The sequence below is a fragment of the Mixophyes fleayi genome, chromosome 4, assembly GCF_038048845.1.
Source record: "Mixophyes fleayi isolate aMixFle1 chromosome 4, aMixFle1.hap1, whole genome shotgun sequence".
NCBI lineage: Eukaryota > Metazoa > Chordata > Amphibia > Anura > Limnodynastidae > Mixophyes > Mixophyes fleayi.
The window spans coordinates 89,585,917-89,603,760 of record NC_134405.1 but is presented as its reverse complement, the minus strand read 5'-3'; the positions used below and the strand labels follow the sequence as shown (position 1 = coordinate 89,603,760).

The window sequence follows — 17,844 nt, the reverse complement described above, 5'->3', positions numbered from 1 at the left end:
GTCATATGAAGTAAAAAAAAATGTTGCTAAAGTTATCCTATTACTTAGGGCCTTAAGCTATATTCAGAAATAGTGTTTTGCATTCTTGTATATGTTATATCTTTCTCAAATCTATTAGGATGTTGTATTTCCTTAAATCAAATCAGATATTATGTGTTAATGTTTGTCTGGAATCAAGAAGCTAACCACAAAGGAAATTACCTGAGCGCCTGCTAATGTGAAACTTTGCAGAATCAAGAAGTAATGCCAGCCTCAAGGACTCCTGATTGGATAAGCAATAAGGAACTTGATGACATTTAGCAATTTTGAAATTACTAAGCTTGAACGCTACCTTGTTTTGTACCCGTTTTATTAATATAGAAAGTTTCCATAATATTACAGGTACTTTCCATTGACGTGATTGTTGTGGCGTGATTAATGTGTATAAAATATCAGCTATTTCAATTAGTAAAGACAGTTCAATTTGGACACCAGACACTATGTGTGGTCTCTTTTTTCTGGGCTTCGATCGATACTGCTGCTGCCACACCCAAAAATGCTACCGTTGACTCTTCAATTAAAGGTAGATCTGTATAAAAATACAGAAGGTCGCCTGACACTTTGGACTATGAAAACATACTTTTTCTAGCCCTCTGGTTCCCCATATTTGTCAGTCATATTTAAACTTGTATATATTCTATTTGAAAGTAGTGTCTGGATTGTGATCTCTCCTGTTTGAACAAACCGTGCTGTATAGTCACAGAAAAAAACCTATTCTTAATTATATCAAGAGTGGCTCATCTGCTATCCCTTTGTCTATATGTTTACCTGTAAAAAGGTAAACACAGAAAAGAGCCAATTAGAAAAGAGGCAAGTCCTGAAATTGCTGAGGAGGTCATTTTTGGGCTTAAGAGAGCTCTAGAGGACAGCAAATTGGCATTCACTACCGAGTGATAGCTGAAGTCTGGCTGGCATTCAGATCTAGATCTCTGTCCCTGACAGGAAAGGGACAATCAGTCCCTGGAGTACTGACTTTGCCTTGATCTACCTCTCCTCTTGGGGAGCTGTGTGTCCGCTAAAAGCGGAGTGATAGTGACTCAGGACCACTGCCTTACTGGTAGTCTCAAAGGAGAGAGGGGGAGAATCTTGAATGGATAGACAGCAGTCCTTGAGAGTGGCTAGGATACTGGTGAGGTGTTTTCTTTATACCCTGTATGTTGTATGTGCCAGACTGTAGTGTTATTTGTTGCAAGTTATTATTTAAATATGCTTGTTGCTGTTTAGTGCTACCATTTTGTTAAATAAACTTATTTAATTTATTTTGTATATTTGCCTAGGTGATTTTGAAACTTGAATAGGTACCAGGCAGGCCAGCTGTGCAGTGCAGAAGGTTACATTAAACTATATATCTGGGAAAACCATGATAATTGATAAATATGCCCCATAATGTCTTATTCTCTTTTTGGGGACAAGGCAGCATTCGTGTACACCTACAAAATTAGAAAATAATGATCTGATTCCGAATAACAATAGTGTCGATGTGAAGAGTCTGAATGAGCGATCCAATACAATAGAACTAAGACATTGTGCAATATATTATGTTAGAGGGGTTCAGAATTACTGCATAAAATTATAATTTTACTGTAATATTAAGCATATGATCATATATTAAGCAAAAACATGATAACAAACCACGTTCATGTATTTTCTAGTGTTTTACAACTCCACAGCTGTGATTTGAAGTCTAGCTTTTATTTTTTTCTCTTGAATTTGAAAGCAGGTTCCTCTTTTTGAACAAAGGCAACAGAATAGGAAAAAAATCAGCCACTATAGAAGATGTATCATAGGCAGAACATTGTGTTTATGTTTAGAGATGTTAGATTAATATAGATTAATGAATTTTATTTTCATAGTCCATATCTGAAATTTAAATTGTTTAATGACAATTGAAAAAAAAAGAAAAGCTTACAGGTCTCTTCATTTGTAAAATGTACATGTTCTTCCTTGTTAAAAGGATAAACTAAAAAATTCATGTGAAAGATATTGTCAACCTATAATGTGCACATTGTTTTACAATGAATATAAATAAGCTTACTATTTCTAGGCTGTTTTATTGCCCAATATAATAAGCAATAAAGACAATGAGATTCATATATATTTAAGGTTTGACCGTAGTTGGTCAGGCATTGCTCAGGGTAGGGTAGCAAGTAGGGAAATTACCCCTTGGGACATTCTTTGCTTTTTTTTCTTTGTTTTTCAGATCAGCCTTGGTCCTAAAAAGTTGACATGGTTTCCTTCAGCAATGCATAACCACTGTATATAGCACATGTGTAGTTGTTTAATTATATCATCTGCGCAGCGGAGCACTTTGGTGCCTTACAAATCTACGATAATAATAATAATAATAATAATATCACTGACCGATATGAATATCATCATGTAGCATGATAAGAAATAGCCACAACCATAAATGGTGTTGGGACACTCATTTCGCCCCATAAACTAAAGCTGGTAGCCCTTCACTTGCATATCTACAGGTGATTTTTTTATAATTCATCTTTTACACTATAGCCTTCATATGGCTAAACATTAGCCAGATGTAATAAGATAATAAGGTGGTTGGCAACAGCTTCTCTTTAGCAAGGTCAATAGTTAAATAATTGTTCAAAAATTTTGGTTCATGGATTTTTTAAAATGCATAATTCTTCAAAGAGATAAAACATAATAGGTCTTTTAAAAAAAAAAGACACCATCCTTGAGCCAGTGTTTCTTATCACTATTCAAGTGATCAGTATTGTGCAGCAGAACTTACTTAGCATGAGAAACAGGAGCTCTGAACAAATGATCCTTCAATGCCTGACATGTTTACTTAACGTCTAGCACAGAGCCACTTAATGGTCACACCAGCCAAGCTAATTAGAAATTGCTTTGGGTCAAAGAATTACAGTGTCAGGTGAGCGATGAGATGAGCATGAATCAGGGGTAAGGGAAATTAGCTTGTCGCTTGTCATAATAATAATAATGATTGTATAAGAACACATTGCCAGAAAGTCTAGCCTAGGTGGAAATCGTGGTGCATGGCAAAGTTTATGCTGCATTTAATAATTCTACTTCAGATCTCCAAGAAAAATTTGAACTGCCTTATTCCTAAGGATTATACTACCATACAGTAAGTGCAATTAGTGGAAAGGTTACTACATCATTATTGGGCACAGGTTCCCTATGTCTGACCTCAACTGTACAGGGCTTGCTGAAAGCAAAAAGTTAATATTTCCTGAAGCAGGATTTACATACAGGGTTATTCTCCTGGATGTCTGCTACATTTCTGCTTTTCAGTTTACTGTTCCCCAAAGGTGAGCTATTTTCTCTGCATGCACAGCCTGATTCTTCGATCACTTCTTTTTTGACTGGCTGTTCATCTGCATATTCATAATTTGTGCCTATTCTTAGGCTGCCGTTTTGATAACTAACTTGCAGAACTGATGACAGAGGTCTTCACCTTTAGCACCCGCCTTTCCCTTAGAGCTTTATGTGCTCACAGGTACTCGGATTCCCCCAGGACTTAACTCTTAGCGTAGTGCAAGTTCGTTATACAACACCGCAGCAGCAGGCCAGAGAAGGCTGAGTAGATGGTAGCGGATGGTCAGATGTTAGCCGAGGTCAAGGGTTGCAAGCACGGAAGAATGGTCAGAAAACATGCCAAGGGTCAGGGTCACAGGCAAGCAGGCAATGTCCAAGGTACAGGCAGAGGGTCACAACAGTAATTCAGCAATACAGCAATCCAGAGCAGGTCAGCAACAGTACGGACTGGACGCTATAACCGGCAGGGAGATTAAGCCCTCCCTGCCTTAAATACTGACAGCAGCCAATGAGGAGGCAAACTGCATAATCAGATAATGGTACCCAGATGTTAAACTGATATTACTGCGCCTGCACCCGGGCAACAGCTTGCCGGGTCGCAGCGCTAATTGGATTAGGTCACGCGCCCGGCAGTGTTTTGCCTGCAGGGACACGTACAGTGACTGAAGGAGCGTCTCGACTATTGCCCTGGCAATGGCCAGGTAGCGTTGGAAGTGACATACCAGTCATCATGACGATGGCCGAGACGAGGGGCATTGAGGGGAAGCGAGCTCCGGCGGCTGGAGGTAAAGCCGCGGCTCGTGACACCTGCAACTGCAAAATTAATTTCATCCTCACCTACAATGCCCTCAGCTAATCCTCCGCCCTCCCTATATCCCCAACCTCATCTGTACCAACACTCTTTATCGCTTCTTTCGATCTGCCAACGACTGCTGCCTCATTACCACACTGATTACCTCTTACCACTCCACTTCCAGGATTTTTCCCTAGCGGCTCCTCTCCTGTGGAATGCTTTCCCACATTCTATCAATTTAGCCTTTTCTCTCCAATGCTTCAAGCGTGCTCTTAAAACTCATTTCTTTATTCAAGCCTATCAGCCCTCCTCCTAAGACATTTACCTCTGCTATGTTCAGTACTTTTCCACATAAGGCTATCCTTTTTGTGTCTTCCCCTTCCTTTTAGGATGTAAGCTCTTATGAGCAGCGTCCTCTTTTCTCATGTTCTCCTTCTACTATTGAATCACCCCCTGTACCTCTAGACCTACTTTCCTAGCCCTGTTCTCTTGAGCCCAGGCCTACTACACGAGGAACATTACCTTCACTCTTGTTCACTGTCATGTGAATAACTTGATCTACATTACTAAATTATCTGTGTAATCTGGTCTGGTATCTTTGTATTGTTATGTTTAGTCTAGTAATGGATTATGCATTGTATTATACTATGTATCGTCAGTTGACAATGGGAACAGATAAAAATGTGTTACATTGGAATAGTCCAACATAATACACCGTCAATATATTGTCATTGCAGGGATGGAAATTTGACACAAATGTTAATGCATTTTACAGTTGTATTTAATTTAGTTTTCATTAATTCAAATGCCTGGAAACTAGATGACATTGCATTCAGGCTTATGAGTAGGCTAAGGACACTTCTCATTGGGGCACTTAGTTGCCCTTGCCTTCCTTCCAAATTTTTCCAGCCCACCAATGGCCCAGAGATTGAAAAGCTGAAATGCTTGAAGCCATGCAGAGGTGTTCTAATGTGTATTGTGCTCCTGGAGTGTAGTACTGAATGTAATTTTAAAATTGTAATTATTGTAAAATTAAGCATACCGCCCAGCATTTAGAACCCAAAACTGGGACAAAATAAGCATTGCCCCCATTCCTCCAATTTCCACCCACAAATGGAAATATTTGGGCAAACCCCCACCCATTTTCCTAGTAAGCCCTCACCCCTTTTGTGGACTGCGAATTGGCATGTCCCACCAAAATTGCAACTGTTGGGAGGTATGTTTTAAGTGATTTCTAAATGTATCTTGATGTTGGCCTTTGCGTTATATTGTATATGTTGTCAACACATGTTGAAACAACTCCTTGTATTATCATTGCAGACACATTAATGCCAGTCGTACTTTAACAATACAATCCAGTAGGATTTGATGTACATAATAAAATAAGTATAATACAGCAAATATTTCAGCACTTGTACATTTTTTTAAACATGTTTTATTTTTGTAATGCCAGTTTGATTAAATTCACACAGTACTTTAAATAAATTGATCATCCTTTTCTGTTTCAGAGTTGAGTTAGCAATAAATGACTCATCTGATCCACCTGGTACAGACAGAAGCAATGAGAGTATCAAATCCAATATAAAACCTGCAACAGTCAAATGGAGACACAATCAAACACTTTCACTGAAGATCAGGTATGAAATATTGGTTATTGTACAGGAAGTTACCTGCAATTCCCAATGCCCTTGACTACTATATAACTAACTTCATTTTCTTTAGAGGTAAGAGTTACTTGGAGTTTGCTGCAATGATGCAAAGTATAATTCAAATGTCACAATAAATCTGATCAGCTTGGCAACTAAACTTCTCCATTCTTAATGGATGTTCTCTAGACCAACTGTATTAAGCAGAAAAGCTGTGTATTTTCTGGGCAAGGGTCATTTAAGGGGAGTTTCCTCAATTTACCAAAGGCATTATGAAATTCTGGGCTATGAGTATGTGACTGCTATACGGTTAGGATTGTAAAACTTTTTCTTGGAGAAAACCAAACACCTATGTCTGTACAGTGTGTATAATTTTTTACTTGATTTTTCCATCCTTTAACCTAAATAGTTTAAACCTTTTAAGACCAGGGTTAACAAATACATTTTTGTTTTAAATTAAAATTGCCAATACTTTTACATGATTTAGCCCAATGGTAGCTTTACTTTACTAGTTAGTACCATCTACTACACAAAATTCACATAGGTAAGGTGCTTGAGAATATTAACTTTAAAAAGAAAAGAATTAAAACGCCTATGGCTTCAGTACCACACATGGCCAACAGGGGGCACCATATAGCTAAACCATTTTTCCAGTGCTTTTTTATTTGTTGCAGTTAATCGTAGCCTACTCTATAACAATATGATCATTGTTTTCATTATTCATTTGTTTGTGTTATATGTAAATGTGACAGTATTCCCTTAGAGATTGTTAAGGAGGAATCCTCCTATGAAAAATCCTGCACTTTCTCCATGATTTTCTCATAAATATGAAAGGAAAGGAACTTTGTAATAAAGGTCACCTTGTATAGAACTATGAAACTGAGAGCATTGCTGCAGAAACCTGAGTTTCTCATTTACACAATAATATCCTTTTTAGAGAAAACCTGAATATTCCTAATTAAGTTTAGTTGTTTTGCAATTTTTTTTTTACTATCTTGCATCACATACTGATTAGTGTAAAAGTAAAAATAAAATAATTAATTTAAAGAATTAAATATTGTTTAATCAATTGCTTAGTGATATTATCTGATGTTACTTTTAATGAGGAAAACAATATCCTGATCCAAAATACATATTTTTTCGACAGATTTGCTTTGCATAGTGTGTCATAGTTTCACTTACTTAGATGTAAAACTTTAGGTGGATGTAGAAATGGGAGAACTTGCTGCAGAATTTCATGCAAATCAAATTTTGCAATGTAATTGGCTGTTTTCTCAGAGGTGCAAAGTGATACAATCTTTGTGTTCCGCATTTTCTTTGCCATTCCACTGAATGACATTCTGGACTATATCTATAGATTCCCACATTCACACCACTATCCCATACCACTATCTAACAATTAACAAGGTGCAAAGCTTAGCAGACATCCATCTAAGAAAATATCAAAAGAAACAAGTACATTTTTAAAACAGTATAAATGTATTGGAATCATGAAATGAAGATTTTCAAAACTCGTTATGACACTAAAAAAGATATAATACTCTTCGGATGTATTCTAAGGGGCACAATTACATCCACTTCAGTGAGCACACATAGATTCTGACATTGACGGGCTCTTGGCAGTAGCAACACTCAAAACTTCATCAATAAAAATCAGCACGCGTCAGTAAGGCACTGGAGAAAGATGGATGAGATCAAAGTACTGAGGAATATCTGCTTGTTTTCCTCCAGCTGAAAGCTTCTTTCATACTTATGGGTAATCATGTGCTTTCTGACTTTTCAGGAAACAAATATTGCATTTCCTGGATGCTGAAAGAGACATCTCTGTTCTGAAGGGAACTTTGAAGCCGGGCGATATCATTCATTACATATTTGACCGAGACAGCACCATGAATATATCCAAGAACTTGTATGAACTTTTACCTAGAACATCTCCTATGAAAAACAAGCACTTCAAGACATGCGCCATAGTCGGAAATTCTGGAATTTTACTCAACAGTGGCTGTGGAAAAGAGATTGACTCGCATGATTTTGTCATTAGGTAATGCTGTGAATAATTTACAAATATTCTGGTTCGCTATCAAATGTTTTAAGCAATGCCAGTTATCTTTACAGTTACATACTTGTCATTTTCACGTGGATTGTCCTGTCTGCGTGGGCAAAACAACACGACTGTGGGCGGCCTTTTCCGATGCAATCATTTCCATATAAATGGCTGTGGATAACAATATTTTTTGTTCACAGTGTCAAGAAATAGAAATGATTGGTGTAAATAAGCCCAAATGTAACATTAGGCACAACAGGAATGAAATATGGAAAATGATGGAAATGTGGGCTTACCAGTAGTGGTAATAGGTTACAATAGTTGGATAGGAGAAATATTAGGCCTATTCATATTAGGAGAGGATGCATTATGCTGTGGTGGTACTATATTCTGCTCCATGACAGGAGCTTCTGGGCTGTGGAACGTCCTGTGTTAATGGGGTGTAGATAGGGGTGCGGATTGTAGAGAGCTGAAAGTTTTGGGTCTACATGCTCCTGTGGTAAAAACATGGTCCTGGTTGTAAGGGTTGTGTACAGATGGATGATCAGTGTACACAGTGTAGATGACAGAAAATGCACTACCCTGTCCATGTTATAGCATAGGTATAGCATAGTATAGCATCTCACATTTTCTCCCAACCATCTACCATTATTTGTTTTGTTTTATCAAGAGGCCCCTGCACACTTGCAGTTCATGTCTATATAGAGATCATTGTTCTCCATTCACTTGTCAAAACACAGATTGGAGGGAAGAAGGACACAAACATGCCCATCTAGAGAGGCCCAGAGGCTAGTTATGTGTACTTAGCATCAACATGCTTCAACAGCAAATATTATTTCTGTAATACCTCTAGGGCTGGTTTTAGGGCATGACAGAGAGATCAATTACCCTCAGCTCTAAAATTCAGACCTTTTTTTTGTTTTTTTTAAAAAACAAAAAAACAAAATTAATAGCAGAATTAGCACTAACCTGGCCCAAACTTTTTTTTTAGCTGTCATGCCACCTCTCTTCTTCAGAGCGAACTTTACAGTTTAATTACCAGCTGCTTTTAAAAAAAAATATTAAATAAAGATTTCCCTTCAGAATGTCATACCTGCAGGTTTCATTGTTGCATTGTTGTCAGAGACCCCCATAGACTGTAATAGACAAAATTACATAGGCAGGCTAAGAGGTGGCTGTGCATTCCATTCCATAAAGCGTTCATCGAACATGTGGAGGCTCATTAAATGGTCTATTTTGGATTCTCCATTTATTAAACTAATTTACTTCTGAAACATCCACATCTTTAGCTGTTCTTATAAATTTGTAATTTATAAATATATTTATTACAGCCAATAGCCTTTTTCTTCCCAAGGACCCAGTATCAAATAAAATGCTAATTAATATTAATATTTCATACATACCCCTGTCTGATATTTTCAAATAATGAGCAGTATGTGAACCTGGTCTCGCTATCAATATTAAAATGTGGACACAACAGGAAAACAATTATATAGGAGCTAAATATGGCACTCCCTACTGTAAATTATATCGATGTTAGAAATCAGCGAGGAATTCTATGGCCATATAAAAGAGCAAGGCTATAGACTGAGTTACAGATCACAAAAATCTGGAGATTTCTAATGTCTGTATATATTTACAGCAGGGGGTGTATTATTCCTTATTCTACACATTTCCCAATGAGAACTGACGTATTGACATCAGAACTCACTGTTTATACTGATATTAGTAGCAGGAGTTTATAATATTGATTGCGTATTATATAGCTGTTTGTCTTCTGGGAGCACCAATCAACTTAATGCTAGTTAAGTAATATTTTTTTTTAAAAAAAAATCTGCTACCTTGGCACAAGCATTTCCTTTTTGCTTATCTTGGACCTAGAATTATTTTTGTTGTAAAGAAGCTTATTTATTGGAAATGTGTACTATTATTTGGCATGAATACCACGGGTCTCTGATTCACAAGTTGCCCATTAATGGCATTAAATAAAAACTGTATCCGTGCCAATGTAGTCTTCACACTGTGCTTTATATCATCTTAAAGGAAATTGTCTGGGATGAAAACTATTGTATTGCTACAGAGATAGAATTACGGGGAACATATCATTAATTCATACCACCATGAGATTAGTATAAACAAACACTTTTTTTGTTTGTGTTTCTATGCGCAAACTTGTTTTACATTGCAAACCAACCTAAAACCATTTACTATACAAAACCATAACCACTGCATAAAAAAATCACAGGGTTGTTGCAAAGTTGACAACAAGAATATTGATTTAGGAGTTGGGGAAGGTTCCACAATTAAAAATCAACATGAACTTTAAAGAGGTGCAACAGACAAGAAAAAGGGCACTGGAGGAATGATATTAAAAGAAGTGACCTTCATTGAATAGACAATATTGCAATGCTTAATTTAAGCATTTATTTGGCATCATGTAACTTTTTGCAGAAGTTATAACATTCTATTTGCAATGTTTTTAAAATGCAGTACTTCTTGGAAATCAACAGGTTGTACTCATATAAACTATATTTTGTATGCATCCAACATTCTCTATAGGAAGCCGCAATAGCAAATAAACAAAGCTTGGTTATATAACTTAGGTCAGTGTTTCCAAAATTCAGTCCTCGCATGTTTTCCAGAATACACGTGCCATATTTAGCATTGCCTGTGGATCTATTATAATCATCAGCATCATCAATTTATATAGCACTACTAATTCCGCAGCGCTGTATAGAGAACTCATTCACATCAGTCCCTGCCCCATTGGAGATTACAGTCTAAATTCCCTAACATACACACACACACAGACTGAGATAGACTAAGGGCAATTTAATAGAAGCCAATTAATCTACTAGTATTTTTTTGGAGTGTGGGAGGAAATCGGAGCACCCGGAGGAAACCCACGCAAACACGGGGATAACATGCAAACTCCACACAGATAAGGCCATGGGCGGTTATTGAACTCATGACCCCAGTGCTGTGAGGCAGAAGTGCTAACTACTGGACCAATCGGTACTTAATACACCTGTGCTCCAGCAAGCTGATATGGTAAGCATGCACTGTTAGTGCTCACTGAGGACTAGATTTGGGAAACACTGACCTAGGTTATAATTCCTCTTAATCAAGAGGATAAACATAATAAAAGCAAAAAGTTGTCTTCTTATTAAATAGTCGTAACAGCAGGGAGACGTACTGCATCACTGCCCCCCCACCACCACAATATTGTTATGGGGCCTGGCGATGTAGTGTTCTGCCCCTACCCGTGGCAATAGTGCAATTTAAGAAAAGGATGTTCTGCATGTTTAACCCCTAGTGCATGCTGTCCCAGTGAATTATGATGCTGCGCTATCCACAATGGGGTTGGCTTCTGTTAAGAATAAACTATGGAATATATATGACGTCAGTGGTGGCATTAATTGCTTGCACAACTACACCTGGGCCTCCTGGAACACTTATTGCCACTATTTACATTTAGACACACCTAAATGTACTGTAAAAGAAACAACAGTCTACTAATAAAATAAACCATTTATTATTTTTTATTTTTCTCAACATATTAAAAAAGACACATTTTTATAACACTTGGTTTGCTGTTTCTGCTGCTAAGAAAGAGTTTTAGATTTTAAGGAATGGCAGTAGTGCTCATGCTGATTAATACAATGCCCTCTCACACATCAGCTGATACCAGTCTCGCTGTGTCTCTGAACTCAACAGGTGTACAGAGCAGAATGTTAGATTACAGACTACAAAGCCCATTGAATCATGGAAGCTCGAAGAGACTGTCTTGAAAATCTGGAAGCTTTAGTAATATGATTTCAAAGATCCTATTAAAGGAAATCTGAATTCAAATGACATTCTATTTGCATATATGGAAAGAGAGAACAGCTGATTTGATGCAACCCTGGTTAGATCCCTGTATCACCTCCTAGTGACCCTAAAGCCTTTTTATACCTTAGTGCCTTCGGCATCAAAAAATTACAACATAAGCAGTAAAAAGCAGTGATTTAATGGAGTTGAAAAATATGTACTCTGCATCAAGCATGATTTCTGAGTTATTACAAAGATGTCATCTAATCCTTTGTTTCCAGTTAATTTTGACTCAGGCCATACCAGTACCGGAGAAGAATTAGAATGCTCAGATTTAAAGTCAATTTTCCTAGGGTCAGAAAACCTTTTGTATTCATTCTTTAAAACTAGTCACACACGGATGTGCTGTAGGGAACGGCTATAACATCCTGTAGCTAATCAGAGCTTTAAAACGTTAACTGCAGTACAAATTATTTCGGCTCAGGCAGCTATTGGGGAGTGTCCATATGTCTGTAACTTTGAAGCCAACATGTAGACAATACTAGTGTCTAAATGTAAATAATAGCACAGCATGGTGATGTGATATGCTGCTGTCAAACATATTTTATACATCTAACGTTTTCCATTTCTCAAAATGTTATGAAATTTGCTTCTTTATGAATAAGAACTCCCAGAGCTAGCAGCTCAACAACACCTAGAACGTTGGCTTTTTACATTTTCACCCACTACAAAAGTTATCATCCATATTGCTAGTGTCTACAGAACCCAGTCATTTTTTCTATGTGACTATAATTATCATTTTGATATATTGAAAAACTGCACCATATCTTTTGTAGATGTAATTTGGCACCTGTAGAGGAGTATGCCAGAGATGTTGGCATGAAGACACACCTGGTGACCATGAACCCTTCCGTTGTCCAACGTGCCTTTGAGGACCTAGTGAATGACACCTGGAAAGATAAATTTATGCAGCGTCTGAAAAGTTTGAATGAAAGTATCCTGTGGATTCCAGCATTCATGGCTAAAGGAGGAGAGGAGCGTGTGGAGTGGGTCAATGACCTTATTATCAAACACCATATCAATGTGCACACAGCCTACCCCTCTCTGCGTCTCCTCCATGCGGTCAGAGGGTAAGAATTCTCCTTAAACTCACAGCTTGAGAAATTAAATAATGGTGATGCTGTACTGAATTATTTTTTTGTAAACCAATTCATAGACCATATAAACACCTGTGAAATAAGCCGTATTAAAATATTTCCCAACATACTAATAATGTACATGTTGCAAGTTTAACAAAATGGGAAAGTTAATTTTCAACTTGATGTAAGTTATTATTTTAGCTTCTAGTTTGCTAGTCTGCTATGTTTTTGCTGCTGAGAGTATTTTCTTCAACAAATTATCATTGGCAGGTTGTACTTTCCGTGGTGTTATCGTTTCCTAGTGATAAAGCAGTCAATTTTCCAGCTATCAATTAAGTATTATCTATTCATTGCAATAAGGTATGCACACAATAGTGGTTGCACAATTGACCACACAGAGCCAGTGCAAAAGAAATAATTTTATATATACCGTATATATATATATATATATATATATATATATATATATATATATATATATATATATATACTGTATATATATTCCTATCCAGACCAGACAAGACTGAAAACCAGCACCCCATGTTAAAATAAACTTTATTATTAAAGTCCAAATTGAAGCTGTTCCTTTATACCAGTGATGGCTAACCTGTGACACTCCAGGTGTTGTGAAACTACAAGTCCCAGCATGCTCTGACAACTATCAGCTAGTTATCTACTAGCAAAGCATGCTGGGGCTTGTAGTTTCACAACACCTGGAGTGTCACAGGTTAGCCATCACTGCTTTATACCATCCATAGCCATCCATAGCAGCTAGTCAAAAAAGACAGATAAGCAACATGATTGTTTTATTATATATAAATAAACTGCTTATCCACAACCAAGTGACCATTTAGGGGACAACGAATGTAATCTCAAAATCCTTGGAGGGTTATGCATACTTGCCTATTTCCTTGAAATACCCTGGAAACTCCTAAATTTCCGGTAGAGCAGGGCTTTTTCCTGAATCCTGTCCATTTCCTAGTGAAGTGGGCAGGACATCGGCCTCAATGACACATTTCACCATGAATTGCGCATTTTGGACCACCCCCACAGAGCAATCACAGGATACTGTATAGATGTGATGGGTTATTTAAATTTAAAAAAAGTTGAAAGAAATTACATACCCTACAGTTAACAAGATTAACTCTATTAACAATAATTACTATTTTTTTAATCTTATTTTAAAAAATTGTTTTATGACTGATTTTTTGGTGAGCTTTAAACTGTCCTTTTGAGATGAGGGCGGAATACACAGACAACACATATAGTAACTGTTCTGCACAGATTGCTTGGTAAATGAGCATAGTCATCCGATACACAGTGCCAAAACATTACAGGATGTAGATGTGTTTATATGTCTTTGTACATACATCCAATGTGTCTCTTGGGCCTACAAAGAAAGATACTGCTATTCAAAGTAACTACAACATTTCCCTTCTGGAGCATAAAGAATAATAGAACTGAATCAGTAGGAATGTAAGTAAGCTGAAGTATAAGGTTGCATAGAAGAAATGCTGTTACATTGAATGGTTATTATGACTACACAAAGAATTCTAAGTATAGAGTTTGCAAAATAAAGGCCGTGGGTCGGTAGATTGTGGAATTAAACGGATTTAGTGCAAGCACTGCAGGCTAGCAATTGTTTGATTTTTGTGCTTTTCTTTGTAAAGTAACTAAATGCATGCATCAACAGGGAACCACACAAGGCTTGGAGACCATTAGCTTGGGTATTAGCTGTGTACAGAGGTGAAGCTATTTATTCCAGTAGCATTAAAAAAAAAAAAAAAGATTCTTCTGACTGTAACTGACATCCCTTCATCTGTGAAGCTTTTCTGCAGTAATAAGCTCCTTTAAACAAGCACATTTATAATCCCAGCACTGTGGTCCTGCACTACCCCCTGTAGATAATGGTATTCACACTAGCCTTCATCCAGAAGAGCACTGTACTGTTTGTAGTGCTATGCAGTGCTGAAAGTTGGTTGTTTTTTATAATTGGGTCACTGAATCTCACAGACTTATCTCCAGGAAGCTGAACAGGGCATAAAAAGAGCCACATATAAGACTTTACTGTCAAGACTAAAAATACTGATCAGAGTTTCCATCTGCTATATCTCAGCATGGTAGAGAGAAATATGTCAAAGAAAGAATCTCACACAGCAGACTTGTAGGGATGCAATATTTTAATGCCAAAGAAGATATAAGAACATGTTTGTTAAGATGTTCTAATCCATGGTGTCAGGGATAGCCGCCTCTGTCACTTCTTGATTTAATATCCTATCATATATTCAAACAGTCAAACAATATATCACCTCTGTTTTGTCAGGAAACTTCTCCTAACTACGTTTACCAGTCACAAACTGCTCCCTGCGCACTTGTGACTTAGAAGTGTTTACTGTATGGGGTTACACACGGTTCCAGCACTCAATCTTCCTCTCACCTATTGCACAGGTTACTGGTTTGCTGAATCGCCCCCAAACAGCGCTCACACAACCACACCCACTTCGTTTTGCCACCATCTATTGAATAAGGGCAATAGGACCCAAATATACTGTCCCACACTTGTACACAATGATCACTCCTTGTGACACACAGGTTAGCAATGCACACACCAGTAATCAAAGGGTTAACACTTAACACCTCACGGCTCTGTGACATAATTGTACATGCGGGCACACACTAGGCTTGGTATACAAATGTTTTAACAATTCACACCTCAGCATTCAAAGGGTTAGCATGGTCAAGTTATATTCTTCATAAAAGGCAAATGGATTTGTTAGGAGCAATAAGGACAGCACTTTTTAAATTTTAGATTTCATATGTAAAAAGTACAATGCTTACAGATTATAGAAACAATTAATAAAGAATGACGTAACACACGTAGCAAAACATGCAAAATAATAGGATAAATTTCAGAGTATAAACTTACATACAAGTTGTAGAATCTGCACCAAAGGAAATTGGCTTGGAAGATGGACAGTTTATCAATGTTGATTGATTTCTCAAAAGTCTGACCATTTCTTGTAAGTGTTCTCATATTTTTAAAGACACTATTTTACCTTCCCCCTCCTACTGGGATGTGGTCTCCATGTGGGGGGGGGGGGGGGAGGCTGAAACACAGCATTACAACCACAATATACCTCTGTTCCAATGTTAAATGTAACATTTCTTTCCCATGGAGTGTCACACACACTCAATTTTGTTATTGATAAATCCAATACAAATTTATGAATTTATAGATACCAAACAGCATAGGTCCAGTGTAATAGCTGAGCTGATACTGATTTCCTCACCTTCTCTGCATGACAGACAGCTTTATTTGACGTATGGGCTGCCCTTCATCATGCTATTTATAAATATGTGTTTGATCACTAATTATATTGCTTGTAAGTTGCATTTTGGAAACTGAATTATATTTGTCTATATAAAATATAGCAAGCCATCATGTGGCCTCCTTGTGTAAGATCTCCTGCTAGGACTGGCTCCCTAGTATCTCTCTCTCTGGTTGTCAAAAAACTCTCCTATGCCAGGATGTAGTTCAACCCAGGGAGCCTTTGACGCTGACAAAGGTGTCAATGTTATCTTGTAAAACAGGGGTGTGCAGAGCCACAGAATAAATACATGCCTGTACTTCTGTCTTTACATTTTACACCTTAGCTTACAGAGAAGCTCAAGTTATTAATGGATTCATTTGATATATAATATGTACATTGCAGTCGCTTATGCTTCATTCCTCCAGTTATGTTATTGGTTAATCCTTATAACTGTACTTCCCATATGTTCACTACACATGGTCTCATAATAGAAAATACCATACTTGCTAATATTTGAACAGAATTCCCAAGAGTACCTTATTAAATGGCAGGTGTAGGCTGGACAAAATGTGGTGTTTTTTGTCACTTCTGTTTTATTTTTAAATCATTCTAATCAGGACAAACTGAAAACATGTCTTAGGGATTTAAATTAAACACCACCATCTTCCCCATTGGCTAGCATTGGGGAAGAGGAGTGTGTTTAAATATTTACATTTTCACTCACATTTTCCTTCTCCACCCCTGCCCCTTCCTACCTTGTATAGATTAGGATTAGAGTTTATGCCGACTACATGCCAATGATTGACTAGGAATTTATCAACACAACACAGCGCCATACTTCCAGATGCTGGCACGGAGGCACAGCATCTAGCAGCATTATGTGTGTGGTTATCACAGCACTGAGACTGACATCCCCCTCCTCTGCCCCCTGCTCCCCTGCTTTCTCTACACAAGGTAATAAGTTGAAGGGAGGGAAACAATTCATTATAGCGGTGGAGTAAGAGGGGGAAGGAAGTACAGTGAGTGGAAGAGTGAGGAAAGAAACACAGGGTGGGGGCAACAAAGGTGGGGAATGAATTACAGGGTAGGGAAGAGATGAGGGTTGAATTAGAATATGGAAGAAGAGGATGGGAGGAAGGAATTACAGGGTGGAGGTGAGGGAAGGGGAATAAATAGCAGGATTTTGTGTCTTGTCATGGTGTGTGGGGTAGAAGGAGCCTTGAGGCAGTATATGGGCTAAAAGGGGCCAGGAATATAGTGAGTGGAAGCTAAAGGGGGGACTAACAGGTCCAAGCTACTGGGTTGGGATAAAAAGGAGCCCGGCTGTTACTATGATGGAGAATACTTAAATGAAACATTTTTTTTTATAATGGTAACAATCCTCCTGGAATAGGGCATTACCAGCCATTGACGATGTGATCGAAAGTCCCAGCATTGGCATAGTGTAAGTGGCTAGTATTTGTCCTATTCTTTTGGCATTATTATTTATGGAATTTTCAGTTATCAGCGAGGCTAGCCGGTTCACGCAGGTGCTATGGAACTGAAAGCCAAGACTTGGGTTTTGAGTCCCATTTAGTAAAATAAATAAAATAGTATAAAATGGATTAAAATTATAATATATAAATAGAAAACCTATTGTTGAATGAAAAAAAAAAATGCTCTTTTAAAATAATAAAGCATTTTTCATTAATTTTCTTCTGTTATCACCATAACTGTTAAATAGGCTTCCCCATGAAGGCTGGAATGGCAATAGCTGTATAGA

At 37.5% G+C, this 17,844-nt stretch overlaps 1 protein-coding gene across 3 annotated transcripts in view; it reads left to right on the top strand.

The window, feature by feature from the left end:
* The window catches only part of ST8SIA2 (ST8 alpha-N-acetyl-neuraminide alpha-2,8-sialyltransferase 2), a 239,163-nt gene that overhangs the window by 163,628 nt on the left and 57,691 nt on the right, over window positions 1–17,844 (top strand). For all 3 annotated transcript variants that reach the window (XM_075207719.1, XM_075207717.1, XM_075207718.1), the window contains 3 exons: window positions 5,641–5,769; window positions 7,562–7,819; window positions 12,469–12,762. In XM_075207719.1, the coding sequence (XP_075063820.1) occupies window positions 5,641–5,769; window positions 7,562–7,819; window positions 12,469–12,762 (681 nt within the window). The remainder of the gene's footprint in view (window positions 1–5,640; window positions 5,770–7,561; window positions 7,820–12,468; window positions 12,763–17,844) is intronic.